General features: G+C 44.5%; 1 protein-coding gene across 1 annotated transcript in view; it reads right to left on the minus strand.

Annotated features, from left to right (window-relative positions):
• Window positions 1-15887, minus strand: part of VAT1L (vesicle amine transport 1 like) — a 64707-nt gene that overhangs the window by 38748 nt on the left and 10072 nt on the right. The window contains exons 2-3 of the mRNA XM_066637679.1: window positions 9497-9626; window positions 7061-7276 (exon numbers count right to left, since the gene is read on the minus strand). Coding sequence (XP_066493776.1) covers window positions 7061-7276; window positions 9497-9626 — 346 coding nt within the window. The remainder of the gene's footprint in view (window positions 1-7060; window positions 7277-9496; window positions 9627-15887) is intronic.

Raw genomic sequence — 15887 nt, forward strand, 5'->3', positions numbered from 1 at the left:
GGCAAAAACAGAAAACTCTTCTATAGCTTCTACTGTTGAATGGAATCCTGTCGTATTGATGGTGTTGACTATATTTTATTACATGTATTTTGCCTTAAATGTTTATGTTCTGTTTTAAAATGTCATTTGCCATCGGAGACTCTTTGACTTGAGAGGGAAGATCCTTAGTGAAACAAACTTGTTTGACCACTTGGATTCACTCTGGTGTTAACTTGTAGCACAGGCCTGTGAAATTGAGGGTCAGAAAAACTCCCCCCCCCCCAAAAAAAAAATATTTATAGTTTTATATGAATTTGGGGTGCTGATTTCAAAAATGGCATCGGTTTTGCAATGTCATGTCTAGTTTCATTGATACAAGCATAGCCTCGTTAGTGAATGGTTCAAGCAGCTTCCTTGTGAGAAAGTCATGGTGTAGGTTTCTTCAAGTCAAGAGGAAGTTGAGGGAACCAGTCACTATCAAGGGTATTCTGTATCTCTGAAACTAGATGTGATAGGGCAAAACTGATACCATTTTTGCAATCAGCACCCCCAAATATACTGAGGAATAGATCTAACTTTTAAGAAAGCAAAATGTGTGTTGGCCTGTATAATTAATCCCAGCACACATCTGAAAAATCAGTCCAGATTTGGTCAATGGAACGTTGGACAACAAAGCTCCGCTACTTGGCAATGTCATCCTGTGACTTTCCTAAGTGGGGATGGGAAAGGCTCCAGGATTCACAAAGGCAGGTCTTAAGGAAATCACAGATCTGTTTCAAAGCAGACTGGACACTATGTGATTGGATGTGAAATTAATCTAGAAAGTAGTGTGTGGGAGCCTAAAGGCTCTCCTCCACCCATCCAACCTGTCCTCCACCCCAATTTTGAATTTTGTGCACAACTTGATACAGCCAGAGATGCATTCTTCCAAAATAAAACCTTCACTTCTGCGTCCTCCACTCTGATCGTTAATACAAAACTTTAGACACAAAACACATTGAGGAGGCTGTTGATTGTGCTTAGGACACTGGCCTCTAACTAGTCAAAACAGTGGTGGTCCTGGGGAGAGGTGAGGGTGGCAAAAGCCCCAGGTGCCACACCAATGGGTTCTGTGGAGGTGGCACTGCTGAGTCCATTGCATCACCACTGCTGCCTCCGCCTGCCCTCTGGAGCCATTCTGTGGACAGGTGAAGCCCTGCACTGCATCCCTGGGTGCTTTGAAAACCTTCTGAGGCCTCCAGAGCACCCTTAAATTGTAAAACCAGAAGTACTGTCAGGAGTGTGGGGCACAGAGGTGGAAAATCATTGGAAAACGCTTCCACGTTCTATGGTTTTGTTTCTTGGTGGCTGTCTCTAGCCATAAATTGTCTGGCTCCATCAGCAGAGGAAGACAGACAATTGTTACTAAAGACAGTTGCCCTAGAAACAGAACCTGGAAGAGAAGCCAGAAGCCAGAAGAGACATCACCAAAGGCAAAAACTATAGAGAAGACCATAAATGTCAGTGTACTGTGAGAAAAAAAAATGTTCAAAAGTGCTGACCTTTATAGATAGGTGGATGATGAACAGGATTTGTTTGGTATCAGCACCAGTCATGCAGCCAACGCAACCTCTTATGACCAGAGTTAAACACTCCTCTTCCCTGCCACATTGGGTGGAACTCACATGCCTCCTTGTCGTATGGCCAAGACCTCTGCAGCCCCACCATCTGGCACTGGCCATCCCTCTTTGGACTGAAGAAACCCGGAATCTTTTATCTCCTCTTTCCTGCTTTCTTAAGAGGACCACTATCCTTCCTCCCATCACACATCTCTCCATCCTCCTGGCTGACAGGTATCCACTGCAATTTAGGAAAGTGGGCAGACGCCTGGGTGGGCCCCACTGATTGCTGCATGTTAATGTGGTCCAAAATGCCTGAAACGCCTAAGACAATGACACTGAACTTGCATTGGTAAGAACAAAACAAGCACCACCTTCTGGAGCCACAGGGTGCCCATTGTTTCATGGTATGGTTCAGGAATGTCCATGACATTTAGGAACAAACCGGGCATTTTTCCTTTCCTCCTCCTATTGGACACGAGTGGCCCTTGCATCTGTTATGAAATGCCCCAGAAACTGTCTCGTCAGGAGTCCTTTCCAATGCCTGCTGCTCTGCATTATTCATAAAGGACTTTTATGGGGAATGATTGGCTTGTTTTGTGCTGCAAAGTATTCCAGGGCTTTCGGCTGCAGCCCTGTGCACGCTTTCCTGAGAGTAAGACTCACTGAGATGAATGAGAGTTGCTTCCAAGTAAACATGCATAAGCTTGCACTGGTTGGCAACCTTCAGTCTCGAAAGACTATGGTAGAAGCTACAGCACCCAGTATTCCCAGGCGGTCTCCCATCCAAGTACTAACCAGGCCTGACCCTGCTTAGCTTCCAAGATCAGACAAGATCAGGCATCTGCAGGGTAACAGTTGCTGTTAATGCAGAAACGATTGTGACTTTGGAGGCTAGTTCACTACACAAAGCCCAGCTGGATGCTCTTTGTACATTGACTGTTAAGATGCGGGATGCTGCCAGTTTGATGTCAAGGGCGCAAAGATCTATCTTTAAAAGATTCGAACACCCAGAGGATCTGCAATGAAAACCGTACGAACAGGCAGGTGAGGCTTACTGTATCTGACTCTTTCCAATCAAGGGCAGCAGCGTAGCTGGTGGGGTCAAAACAGTAAATACTGCAGGTGCCACAACACACCATATAAGTGGTTGGAGCTATTCTGGGCAGTGACAGCAACTTGCAAGAGATGCTTTTCGGTTCAGCGAGCACCTGCTGGAATGCTGCTGCCTGGAATGGTTCTGATGGCGAGTGGAAGGGGCTGCTTCCACAGCGTGTTGTGGCACCTGCGTACTTACTGTTTCCCCCCCTTTAGCTACGCTACTGGTCACGGCCAATGACAAATTGATACTAAGTCCATCTAGCCCAGTGCTGCTCGCTCTGATGTTATATCCAAAATGGGAGCAGATATAATGGAGAGGCAGCTGCAGGCGTATTGCTCAGCAAGTGGGAGACATTTAGTGTGCCATCTACAGAGCTGGCCTTGATTTCCAATATCCTTTTCGAGATGAAGCACCCAGAACCATACATTGCATTCCAAAGTATACTTCCTTTTCCTCTACTCTGGTTGTCTCCCCTGGAGAAAAGGCCAGTCCTTTCTCGCTTGTGCTAAATGCCAAAGGACCATGCATTCACACAAACATCAACACCGGCCCTGTGGAGTCTTGGTTTCCTATTGAATGTCTCAAGCATGCTCCTCCCTTTTCTTCGAGTTCTATTTCATTTTCAAATTCCACACTTCAGATTTTGTTTTCTTATTATTTATTCTTCATCAAGAATAAAACAGACCTCCTCTGTACTGCACCAAGTTGTAATAAGATTATAAATTCCAGCCCGTTACTGCAGTGGCCCAGGAGGGGTCATTCATCTTAAACACGATTATCTTGGACTAAAGAGATTTTGTGCTGAGATTATTTTATCCTTGTTAGGCTAGTCGTAGCCTGCATTGCCAGGATTTTGGCAGACAAGAGTGATGGGCCCCTGGTGCTTGGCACCTCCTCTCCCAAACTCCAGACCTTTCAGTTACGCTGCTTTGGGGAGTACTTGTCTGATGAGAGAAGCCTCTTTCTGCTGGGCTCAAAGGCCTGCCACATTCATAAAGCCTAGCCCTCTACTCCCAAATTGAGGCTGTGACCAGCCTCAGTTTCAATGGTTCCTCTATCTTACTCCAGACTTTCACACTCCTTGCCTCTCCTTTCTGTCTGCAGCTTTCAGAAGAGAATTGTAGGTACTGCCAAGCAATAGTCAGAAATCATGGGACTGCAAATATCCTTTCTCAGAGGTGGATCGGAGATATAAACTTCTGCAGAAAGGAAACTTCACAGTTACTAAGCAGAGCAGAGCCTTCCAAGGGCTCAAAGCCCAATCCTGAGCTGCCTGGAGTATGGGGCTGCAGTGGCGCCAAAAATGCATGTCGCTGCTTTCAGCACTTCCTGGGCAGCCACCGCTGTCTCCTTGGAAGAAGGGGACTTTCGTCCCCTTCCCCCAAGTAATGCAAGTAGCCCCACAATGGTTGGCATAGAATTAAGAGCCTCTGCGTTGGGAGGGTGGCCCGACATGGAGGCTCACAATCCCCCCAGCACGGCTCCTCCCTACCATCTCCCCGTCTTCCCCCCAAGGGATGCTGCTGCCCCTGCATGTAAGTCCGTCCCCCCACTTACCTGGAGCGCACAGTGCCTTGCGTGACTCCAGGACACGTCAGGGAAGCCTCTTGAAGGTTCCCCGATGCTTTAAACCAGGGGTGCCCAAACCCCGGCCCTGGGGCCACTTGCGGCCCTCGAGGACTGTCAATGCGGCCCTCAGGGAGTCCCCAGTCTCCAATGAGCCTGTGGCCCTCCGGAGATTTGTTGGAGCCCCCACTGGCCCGACGCAGCTGCTCTTAGCGTGAGGGCAACTGTTTGACCTCTTGCGTGAGCTGTGGGATGAGGGCTCCTGCCACTGCTTGCAGTTTCACATCCGTGATGCAGCAGAGGCAGCAAAGAAAAGGCCAGCCTTGCTTTGTACAAGGCCTCTTATAGGCCTTGAGCTATTGCAAGACCTTCATTCATTCATACAAGTTCATCTTTAATATATTCATTTATGTAAACTTATGTAAATTTATTCAAATTTTAAATGTAAATTAATTCTTTTTTTCCCCGGCCCCCGACACAGTGTCAGAGAGATGATGTAGCCCTCCTGCCAAAAACTTTGGACACCCCTGCTTTAAACTGTGCTTTTGGAAAACCGGAAGCACAGTCTCCGACCATCAGGAGCCTCAGAGAGGCTTCTGTGGGGTCCTAAAAGTGCGCAAGGCTCCATGCCCAGGTCATTTGCCCCATCAAGTGAATGTGAGGTCTGCCACTGGCCACAATCCCACCTGGAGGTAAAAGTGAGCAGAGAGAGAGAGAGAGAGAGAGAGAAGCCCTACAGAGGAGAGAAGTGTGGAAAGTATGGAAGGCCTTGCATACATGGACCCCAAAAGCAGCCAGTCCTAGAACCACCTGGCACCAACCTGGGTAAATCTTGTTCAGTGCTTTAGGTCAGTGCTTCCCAAATGAACCTCCATTGTGATGTCCCGGCAACCAGAAGAAATTGGTGATAATGCGATTATGCATTTACGTCCAGCTCAGGGAACCAGATGCAACCCTACAAACAGTGGTAAGAGACTCAGGCGGACAGAAGGGCTTTTTCAAGCATACAAAACATGCACAAATGAGCTCCACCCACCTAACTGAGCATCCTACCACTGTTTGTCGGGTCAGATGCTTGTCTGAACAGCAGTGCCTTGAGATGCCCAGGGATTTGCGACACACACTTTCGAGAACCTTTGCTTTAGGCAAGCAGATGATGTGAATCCCTGTCCCTCTGGATTTGCTTCTCAAACCTCTTGAATTGCTCTGTTCGATGTCCAAATTCCATCCACCAAATTCCAGCAACTCTTGAATTGCTCGGTTCGATGGATGTCCTTTTCCAACCATCACATCACCAGAATTATCAGCTGTTTGCATCAGCTAGACTCCAGCAAGCCAATTTTCATACAACTTTTACAATGTGGTATCAAATTATTGTTTTTTAAATGTCTTATTTGACATTTATAGAACAAATAAATATGTTTTTATTTGTAAGCTGCCTTGAGTTCTCTTTGTGGGATACAAAGACGGAATATAAATTCCATAAATAAATTTGTGAAGAACACTGATATCTTCTGTGGATCTGAATTAACCCAAGTCTGTGGTTTCCTCATGGACTCCTCTTCATTTAGCCTTCAGCAAGACGAAAGAATTGTGGGTGGAGATGTATCCACAGGTTAGTCACCCCACTCCCAATAAGATGTCCAATCAAAGAAGATTCTCAAGGCATTTTGGTGGCACAGAGGCAAAATATATAATAACAGATTCAGTCTGCTTCCTTTTAATGATCCCCCTCCCAAAAAAATCCTTCTCAATGGAAGGGGCCAGCTCTGGTTGCAACTGTTAGTTGGTCTTGCCTACAAGTAACTAATTGTATGCAACAGATCACAACTCTTCCCCCACATTCCTCATTGTGAAAAAGTTTTGAATATTAATTAAGCCCTCCCAGGTTGCTGTTAAAAAAGGCACATTTGTATTGTCTAATGGATAAAGCACAGCTTGCTTGCAATTCAAAAACCCAGGCACTGCAAATATGGATCAGGGTTCTAAAAATAAACACAAGGATCTGCATTCTTTAATGGGCATTTGGCTTTGAAGTCTTAATGAACTCACTCTTTTCTAAAAAGCACATAATGACAATGGATAGCTTTTCATCTTCCTGATGCTCTGTTTAGTAACCATTAGGCACATTTCTGCTTATGTGGGCACCAATGCAAGGGGTGGAGATGAAAGTGGCAATATCCCAGTCCCCTGACAGATTGGAAAGAAAAGTTGGAATGAAGACAGCCTTTCTTGCCAGAACTGTTCTTTCCAACAGTTCATGAGCTGCCCTGCTCCCCACTGTTACATACCACTGAAAGCTTTCCCCGACTACTGAATCTGTTGACTATTGATTCAAAGCCTGCCCAGCACTAATTTAAAAGCCAAGCCGGTTTGGTTACTTGGGGCCAAAGTAAAACACAATTGTCCCACAATCCACTAGCAACTGTTCAAAATAGAACAGTTGGTAGATGCAGTTTCTGAAACGCTAGGACACTGCATGATGCCTTAACACTCATGCGCATGCATTTCTATGCATGCGCAGTAGAGACAAGTTGTATTCACTACCAGTCAGAGAGTTAAAGACTTTGAGGAAATAACTGAATCCTGAAGAAGAATAAATTTAGCAACTCACACTTTAGCAACACAAGTTGTAAAGCAATTCATCCAAAAAACAAAAAGTAGATACAATGAATAACAAGGGACGTATACCAGAAACTAGGAACTGTGCATGGTAAATTGGGACAGCTGTGACGCATGGAAAGCTGAACCCCTAAATACACTTGCATGAAGTTACAATTCCTTGTACAGCAAGAGTCAAATCAAGCCAACTTACCACTCCACCTCCTGCAGAATGAACAAGTACCGACATGCCTTCCCGTAAGTTGGCAACTTCAAAGAGCATCATGTAGGCAGTGACAAAGTTCATAGGAAAGGCAGCTGCTTCAGAGAAGCTCATATCATCGGGGATTTTGTACACAAATTCGAGGGGCGTACAAACCACCTCTGCCCAGGCATTGTAGTTGACGAAAGCCATGACTCTGTCTCCGATCTGAAACCGTTCAAGAGGGAGAAGGATTCAGGCAATGTGTCAGAGCAGGTAGAGGAGATCCAAAAAATTCACAAAGAACTGGTTTCACATATACTGATCCCTTGGTGAAGCCCACATGTGGAGTTCCCTCCCACACTGTCATTGCCCAGCAAGTGGTGTTCAGAGTGATGCTGACTCTTGAGGTCTCATATAGCCACCATGGCTAATAGCTATTGATACATGGGTCCTCCCTGGTGCCTTCATAAGTACATCACACATTTGCATTTATGGCAGTCCAGAGTTCTACCACCTCAGCTTATGTATGGATTGGGTCTTAGGCTTCAATCTTTTACACCTTTTCTTGGGAGTAAGCCTGGCTGAAGACAGTTCCACATAGAATCACATTATTCGTTTCCCAGTTGCTCTTCTAGGGACGCAAACCTATTCTCACTTTCCTGGAAGTCAGCCCCACTGAACACAACAGGACTTACTTCTGAGTAGGCACACACAGGACTGTGCACCAGATTAGATGTTGCACAGCCAACTGATTATTTTATCTGTTGAAAAGTGGTATATAGATATTCTTAATTATATCAGAAGAATGGTTACATTTTTTTTATTCCAAAACTAATTTATATGTAGGGTGGGATTATTCTGTGGCCCTCAATGAGATGTTTTGGCTCATATCTAATTGCAGTCCATTGCTATCAATGGCAGGGGTGCCACTGCATTTTCTCCCAAGTTCTCTATGATTGTAGAACAGCCAACGTCCCTGAAATAAATTGACTAAATCAAGTTACAAAGCATGCCCCCATGATTCAGAATGACTGCAAATTTTTTTTCTTCAAAGGAAAGTCCAGGTTGGATTTTGACTGCAGAGCTGATATCACTGCGTTCTTATAAACTGCACCTAACTTTATCGGCTAACTTTTGACAGGTTGTGAAACAGCTAGGCAACTCACATTATTCTTGTAGGGGAAAATAAATTATCACTAAAAGATACAACACTAGGAAAAGAAAAAGGAAAGATTATTCTAAATACAAAGTGGCAAAGAGTTTAGTTTTCAAAATATAGATTGCATTGCTTCATATATCATTTGGACAAGTAATGTTGATATCCATGGAATTCATGCAAAAATGTTGATTTCGATACAGAGGCTATACATATTGTTTCTGGGGTATTTTTTATATTATTATTTTTTTCAATAATACTATACTCAAAACTATACTCAATATAGTTTTAGTATCCCCATTTCAATGCGGATACCAGAGAGATGGAAAAGGTACAGAGACAACTGAATACAATGATCAGAAGGCCGGAGCATTGTTCCTACAAAGGAAAGCTTAAGATGTCCAGGCTTTTAAGCATACTAAGAAACACAAAAGTGGTTTTTAAATCAACAATGAAATGGAGAGAACAAATGTACCCAGTGCACTTTCTCTGAAAACACCCGAGTGTCCCACGCTCCTTCCCACCACACCTAAATAAACTTACAGAACTCATTGCCACATGATGAGTTCACTAGCTTAGGTGGCTTTCTAAAAAACCCAATTCTCTTACTCATGGAAACAATAATCTCTTCTGCAGAGGGTTTGACATAACAGAAAAACACTCTTGCCATACATGCATAGGTTTGATTATCAAGTTCCCCCTTAGGCCTGCAATTCTATACACACTTACCTGGAAGTAAGTCCCATTGGACTCAGTGGGACTTACCTTCAAGTAGACATGCATAAGATTGTAGTATTCACTTTTTTTCCCCCTCAATGGAAAGACCCCAACTGTCCTGGTTTTAGAGGTAGTCTGTTTCTGAATGCCAAATGCCAGGGAATGGCAATAGGGATACCTTGCTGTCTTATATGCTCCCTGAAGCACCTAGTGGGCCACTGTGAGATACAGGAAGCTGGACTCGGTGGGCCCTTGGCCTCATCCAGCAAGGCTCTTATGTTCTTAATGGCATAATGACACAGACAGCTTGTCGGTCTCTGTCCTAATAATCCATAATAGGGAATTTCCCTTTTTCACCCCTGCTGTACACAGAGTTGATGCTTCCATATTTATCCACCATTACTCAAAGTCAATCACCAGACTAAGATCTGGTTAACTGGTCTCTTCCCATCCGCGGGATGCAACCACACTAACATTTGGGCAACCTGATTTCCACTACTCAAGGAAAGAGCCCCCTGCCCTAAATCCATTGGGTCACTTTCCCAGTCACGCATAACTACACATTGGTTTACCTCATAGCCTTTCACATTCTCACCCAGAGCTTCAACAATTCCAGAGCATTCGAATCCAGGTACAAGCGGAGTTTTGGGTGGATTGTCGATATTCCCTTGCCGAACCATCAGATCAATAAAATTCAATCCACTGTGGATACAAAACAGAAGAAATAAAGACATGAGGATGCGTCTCACCAAAGGTGGAGTTGAACCTGACACCCAAGATCTCCCTGCACGAACAATTCTGACAAAATGGATTTCCCCCATGAACGCTTCCTTTTTATCAAATCTGAATTCAGTTCCAATGTTTGGAGGCAATGCAAACAGGCTAGAGAGAAGGGGTTAAGCTTTTCTTAGGCATGTCTTTCTTTGAAAGTGACTTCTAAGCAGCTTAAGACATGGCAGGCATGAGCCAGTAAGACAAGAAAATGTGAAAAACAAGAATAAAACAGCTGGGGGAGAAAAACCCAGTGGCTAAAATCCAACACAGAACATAGTTCTATAACATAATCCTTAACCATGTGGTTGGTCTGTGGAACTCCCTGCCACAGGATGTGGTGACGGCATCTGGCCTGGACATCTTTAAAAGGGGATTGGACAAGTTTCTGGAGGAAAAATCCATTACGGGGTACAAGCCGTGATGTGTATGTGCAATCTCCTGATTTTAGAAATGGGATATGTCAGATACAAGGGAGGGCACCAGGATGAGGTCTCTTGTTATCTGGTGTGCTCCCTGGGGCATTTGGTGGGCCGCTGTGAGATACAGGAAGCTGGACTAGATGGGCCTATGGCCTGATCCAGTGGGGCTGTTCTTATGTTCTTATGTTAACCACAGAAAAAAAAGAATGTATTGCAATGAGAGGACAAATTGGTTGTGGGTCTGCTGGGGGAAAAAAACAGAAGCCCCCTGCCATAGGCAGTCTCTTTGCTAAGGATGAGATGTTCCACAACCACAGTAGCTGACTCATTACTGCAGAAACTCCCAAACTTACCTGGTCATGGTGCCCTTCCTTCACAACAGCCTCTTCTTCTCGGCTCTTTTGGGAATCTCCAAGATGGCAACACTCAGGAGAGCCAGAAGAAGAGGCCACTGGGGACATTCTGTGGCATTCCTTTGAGTTTGCAGTGCCTTCAGGGGACCACTGCACTGCAGATGTTATTCCCTGCCTGGGTGCTGTCCGTGTTGGGGAGGTAGAGAGACCTTTGTTTGTTCCTGCCCCTTGTTGACATGCTCCTGAAACCCCACCCTCCTATGATCAGCATGGGTTGCTGAAAACAAACATTGATCACGGGGAGAGCAAGGCTTTGGAAGCATGGCAGTGTGAAGATCACGGATGAGTGACATGCTTTTGTTTATGTGGACAGCTCTGTGAGGAATGTCAGCTTAAAAGGGCTATGGATACCTGATTAGTAACAAATGATTTAATAAGGGGGGTAAAAGAGGGAAGCCTCCAAACACCTGGGAATGGCCCATGAAGTCAAGAGCTCAAAAGAGAGTAAGAATAGGCCTTCTGCATACAGGCACAAAGAATCAGAGACACAGGGTGGGGGCTTGACAGCAGCATATGTAAAAAAATGTTTACATCACTTACAGCATAAACTTATGCATGTCTATTCCAAAGTAAGTCCCACTGCACTCAGTGGAGCTTACTCCCAGAAAAGTGTGCACAGGATTGCAGCTTGAGTGGACCACAAGCTGCACATGGGCCAGCAGCGTGAAGAGGCTGTAAAGATGGCTAGTGCAATACCAGGCTGCATCAACAACAGCGTGGGGTAATAGTTATGGATATATTTCTGCTCTATTCTGTTCTAGTCAGTTGTCACTTGTTGGGATACTGCATCCATGTTTTGGACACCACATTTTAAGAAACACATTGATAAGCTGGAATGGGTTCTGAGGAGGGCAACAAAGTGGGTGAGGGATCTGGAAACCGAGTCCTATGAGAAACCGAGTCCTATCGATCACAGTTAAAAGAGCTTGGCAAGGTTAGTTTGGAGGAGAGAAGGCTATCAGAGCCATCTTCAAGTACCTGAAGGGCTGTGATGCAGAAGAAGGGGAATACTTACTCTCCGCGGTTCCTGCAGGCAGGACTAGAACCAGTGGGTGAAACTACAAGGAAGGAGATTTAGGTCATAGGTCGATTTAGGTCCATTCCACTCTGCGTCATCTAGTCTGGTTGCAGTTTTACAAGGTGCAGTGGCATCACTAGGATTTGGGTCACCCAGTGCAGGAGGTCAGACCTCCTTCCGTGCAGTAGGCAGGGCAACACTAGGATTTGGGTCACCCAGTGCAGGAGGTCAGACCTCCTTCCATGCAGTAGGCAGGGCAACACCCTGGGCAGTGGGCGTGGTGACAATTATTGCTGGGTTTTTTGGCTATAACTTAAAATTTTTTGGTGAGTAGTGGTGTCACACACCCCCGGGCGCATCACCCAGTGTGGCCCGCACCCCCTGCCCTCCCTAGCGACACCACTGACAAGGTGTCAGGTAGGGGACTTTCTCAGTCCAACCTGAACAGGACAGGGATTGAACCTGGCTTCAGGTCGCCTCTCCCCACCACTACATGCAGCATGTGTTTTTTGGATACACCTGTGGCAAACAGGATTGGACTGTGAGGCAATTATGAGATGATGGGATAGACCAGCGGTTTTCAGCCTTTTTCATCTCATGGCACACTGACCAGGTGCCACAATTGCCAAGACAAAACAATGACTTTTGGACAATCGACAAGGCACACTTCACTTCCGGTGGGAGGCTCACATCCCCCAATGGTCCTACTAATAAATGACTGCCCCTGAAAGTCCTGCGGCACACTTATGGACCAGTCGTGGCACACTGGCTGAAAATCACTGGGATAGACAGATGCAGACAATCATAGAGGTCACCTGAAAGTCAGGACAAATGAATGCAAGGCAAAGCATGCATTCTACTGCTCTGGGGTAGTGGTGGATTATCCAGGTCAAGCACTTGGCCAAGCACCCAAGCCCATCAGGTAGCCCACCAAGCGAGACCAGACCCCAAACCCTCGGTTGTATTGGGAATAGTAGCACCCATTTGTACCAGCAATCTGGTGACAGCAGTGCAATCATTGAGCCACAATCCCACTTGCAAAAATGGCTAAAGATGCATTGGGGACTGGGCCTTGAACCCCTGATCTCAAGCATATCAGACCATATTGCTTGCCAACTGCCCAGACTTTTTAGGGAAACTTTTAAGGTGGAGGAATGTGCAAAGCTGTTTTTAATAATTGCACTTTCTTCAGTCCTGCATCTTCACACAGCATATGGACATCAGCGGTGTTTACATTTGTACATCCCCCAACGAATACTGATAATATGCTGTGTTAAGCCAATTCATTTAAACAGGCATAAAGGTTCAACCAATATAAAATCTTGTAATGATTCTCTTTCAATCTGAACATCCATCCTCACAAGTTAAACATAATTTTCCACATTTCTTGTATCCCCATGTTATCATTGCTTCATTTAACCTTTAATCTCTGATTCTTTTCCCCCCAATCTTTTAGCAATAAATCATAGATTTTTCATAGGAGCCTTTCAGAGGATTTTAATTTCTCCTTTTTTCCTTTATGAAGAAAAAAGGGTCAGATTTTTATTCAACCCAAACTGCCTCCTAATTAATGCGTGCAAATGTCTTAACATTTTGAAATAATAATTGTTGCTTCCTAAATATTCATGAAATTCTGCAAAGTATGTTTCCCCCCTTCTTTTAAAGGACTATCATCCCTGTTATAGTAGACTTTTTCCAAATGCTCCACATTTCAAAATACAGGCATAACCTAATTAGCCACGGATTTTTCACCCTCAGTTTTATCTCAGGGCGATGAGAAGGACCCTTTAAATCAAAGGGAAAAAAACGTTTAACAATAGCCTCGTTTAACAATAGCCTCGTCAATGGGGAGAAGGCAGCCAGCTGACAATCCATCAATCATTATCTCTCCAGGCACTTAGAACAGCCTCACTCCCATGCAAGTGACCTGTCCCTCCCCCCTGAGCACTTGAAAGAATGCATGTCATTATTGCCTCCTCCATTCTTTCCCTTCACTGGGCTCCAGAGGAAGGGAGGGGTCGCTGCCTCTAAGTGAAGCCTTTCTAAGCACCTGGAGAGAGACCGATTGCCTCTGTGTGCATTATAAAAGGTCAGCAAGGCTGTTTTTAAATTGCTGAGCAAAAGGACATTGTTTTTTAAATGGATTTGCTTTAATGCAATTTTTGATATCCACATGAGTTCTGGGAAGGGAACCCTCACAAATAATGAGACTCATCTAGTAGTATTTTAAACATTTTTCAGAGTCAGGGTTGCTCCAGCATTTCTGAATTTGACTTACGCTTAACTGTGTCCCAGCTCAACAATATGTTGGAAGCACTATGCTTGGAAGGGAAAAAAAAACAAACTGCTAGTGCTGTTGCACAAGCACTCAGCATTTCAACAAAAGTTCACACAGGTTGGTTTCATAGCAGTTCTCAAGAGGTTGCATCATGAAAGAAATATCTTTGAATTCGAGTTTCACTTTTCTGGCACAGCATTTCAGTATTAGGTATAAAATAGCCCAGGCAGAAGGGATGGGGTGCACGTTTGTTATGCATTCCATTCCTCTTCCCTCTTTCTTACATTTGACATAACATGTGAAAAGAGTTCCTTTCTAGGATTCAAGATCAGTATCATCACTGCTGCCTTCCATCTAGCAGGAACTGCCTGATCTATTAAATGACCTTTAGCAACATCTATGGAGGCATCATAATATTAGCATAGTGTTTTCAAAGTGTTTTCTTTAAATACAGTAGAGTTGCAACCCACATGCATCCAACTTACACAAATTTAACCAAAAGTAGCAGAGAGAGAGAGAGAGAGAGAGAGAGAGAGAGAGAGAGAGAGAGAAATAATTTAAATTACATGGGCGATTCCACTCCAAGATTGTATGCCCTGGAGTGAGCATTTGAAATGAGACATGAATCTGCTGTTCCCTCAGTCAGTCTCAGTTCCCATTTGCCTCTCATAATGTGATCATCTTGCTGTGCTGAGTGTGATTCCAGTGTTTAAAGATGCACTAGACTTTCTTTTGTACAACATGGCCCTTAAATGCAAGTCAACGACTTCATCAACCGAAAAAACAGTGATTCATTCCAACATTGGAGCTAAAACTGGCTGTTTTGGACTTATTGAGAGATGATGTGTCATTCTGACTATATGTGATTTTTGCCTTATGTGCTGACTTTAGAGCAGCAATTTTCAACAACTGTGACTCAGCACATTGGTGTGCCACGAGTGGTTCGCAGGTGTGTCATGGGAGTTTGGGGGTCATTTATGAGTAGGGTGATTGAGGGATGTGAGCCCCCCATGGGCAGTGCAGTCTGCCTTGTGAATTATTTTAAAAACCTGATGGTACGCCTTGACAATTTTAGCACCTTCTCAGTGTGCCATGAGATGAAAAAGATTGAAAATCATTGCCTTAGAGCCTAAGACCTGCATAGGATGTGGCTCCACTGTAAATAAATTATACAAGATGAAGTGAGCAAAGTCAAACAACACAGCGCATCTCTAATCCGAGTGGGTCATCGGTACCAGCATTCTATCGCAGATAAAAAATATATGCGGTTACATGACATGCCTTGTTATGAATTATTTGTACTGCTGTGTTTGCATTTGGGAAACCTTTCAAAGTTGTTGTAAGAGTCTGTACGTAATTCATATTTGCCAAAGACATTTTGGAAGGGGAAAAGAGAGCGGGTGTAAAAGCCACTGACCACAGTGAACTGCATCTGTTATTCCAAATAGCATGTTGGACCCTGAATGGAAATTAGAAGGAAAATGAATCCCAGCCCAGCAAGGCCTAACCATCAGAATTAAATGATTTATTTTTTTTAAAGCTTAAATCTTAATGCATGCTGGATTTCTCTTGAGTGTCCGCTAAATGAATTAGTTGAATGAACCGAACAAAACGCTTCACTGAACAAGCAAATTCCTCTTTACTAAACGTCCGGGAAGACTGAAAGCATCACAAGATCCCTGAAATGTATGAGGGTGATGAAGGAAAAAAACAAAAGAAAACCCTCAACAGTCTTCCCTTACCCAGCACATAAGGAAAAATTCAAGAAGCCCCCAATCTAGCCTTCTCATTGGCATGGTGAGAGTCTAGACAGGACACACAGTCATTTGGGATGCCACTGAATATAATTGGCTTGTCATGCCATTATTTCATCACAACATATAGTCCAGGATTGTCTTCTGGAACGTCTCAAGGACTAGAAATGTCCTTATGACTTGCTTGTGATGATGACTCAGAACACGCCTCCCTAAGGCCCCTCTGGGCAAAAGCTGATCAAAGGAATGCGGAAGATTGGTCCTGAATATGTCCTCCAGCCCACCCACTGCCTATGTTGACCTCCAC

This window comes from Tiliqua scincoides, chromosome 9 (genome assembly GCF_035046505.1).
Source record: "Tiliqua scincoides isolate rTilSci1 chromosome 9, rTilSci1.hap2, whole genome shotgun sequence".
NCBI lineage: Eukaryota > Metazoa > Chordata > Lepidosauria > Squamata > Scincidae > Tiliqua > Tiliqua scincoides.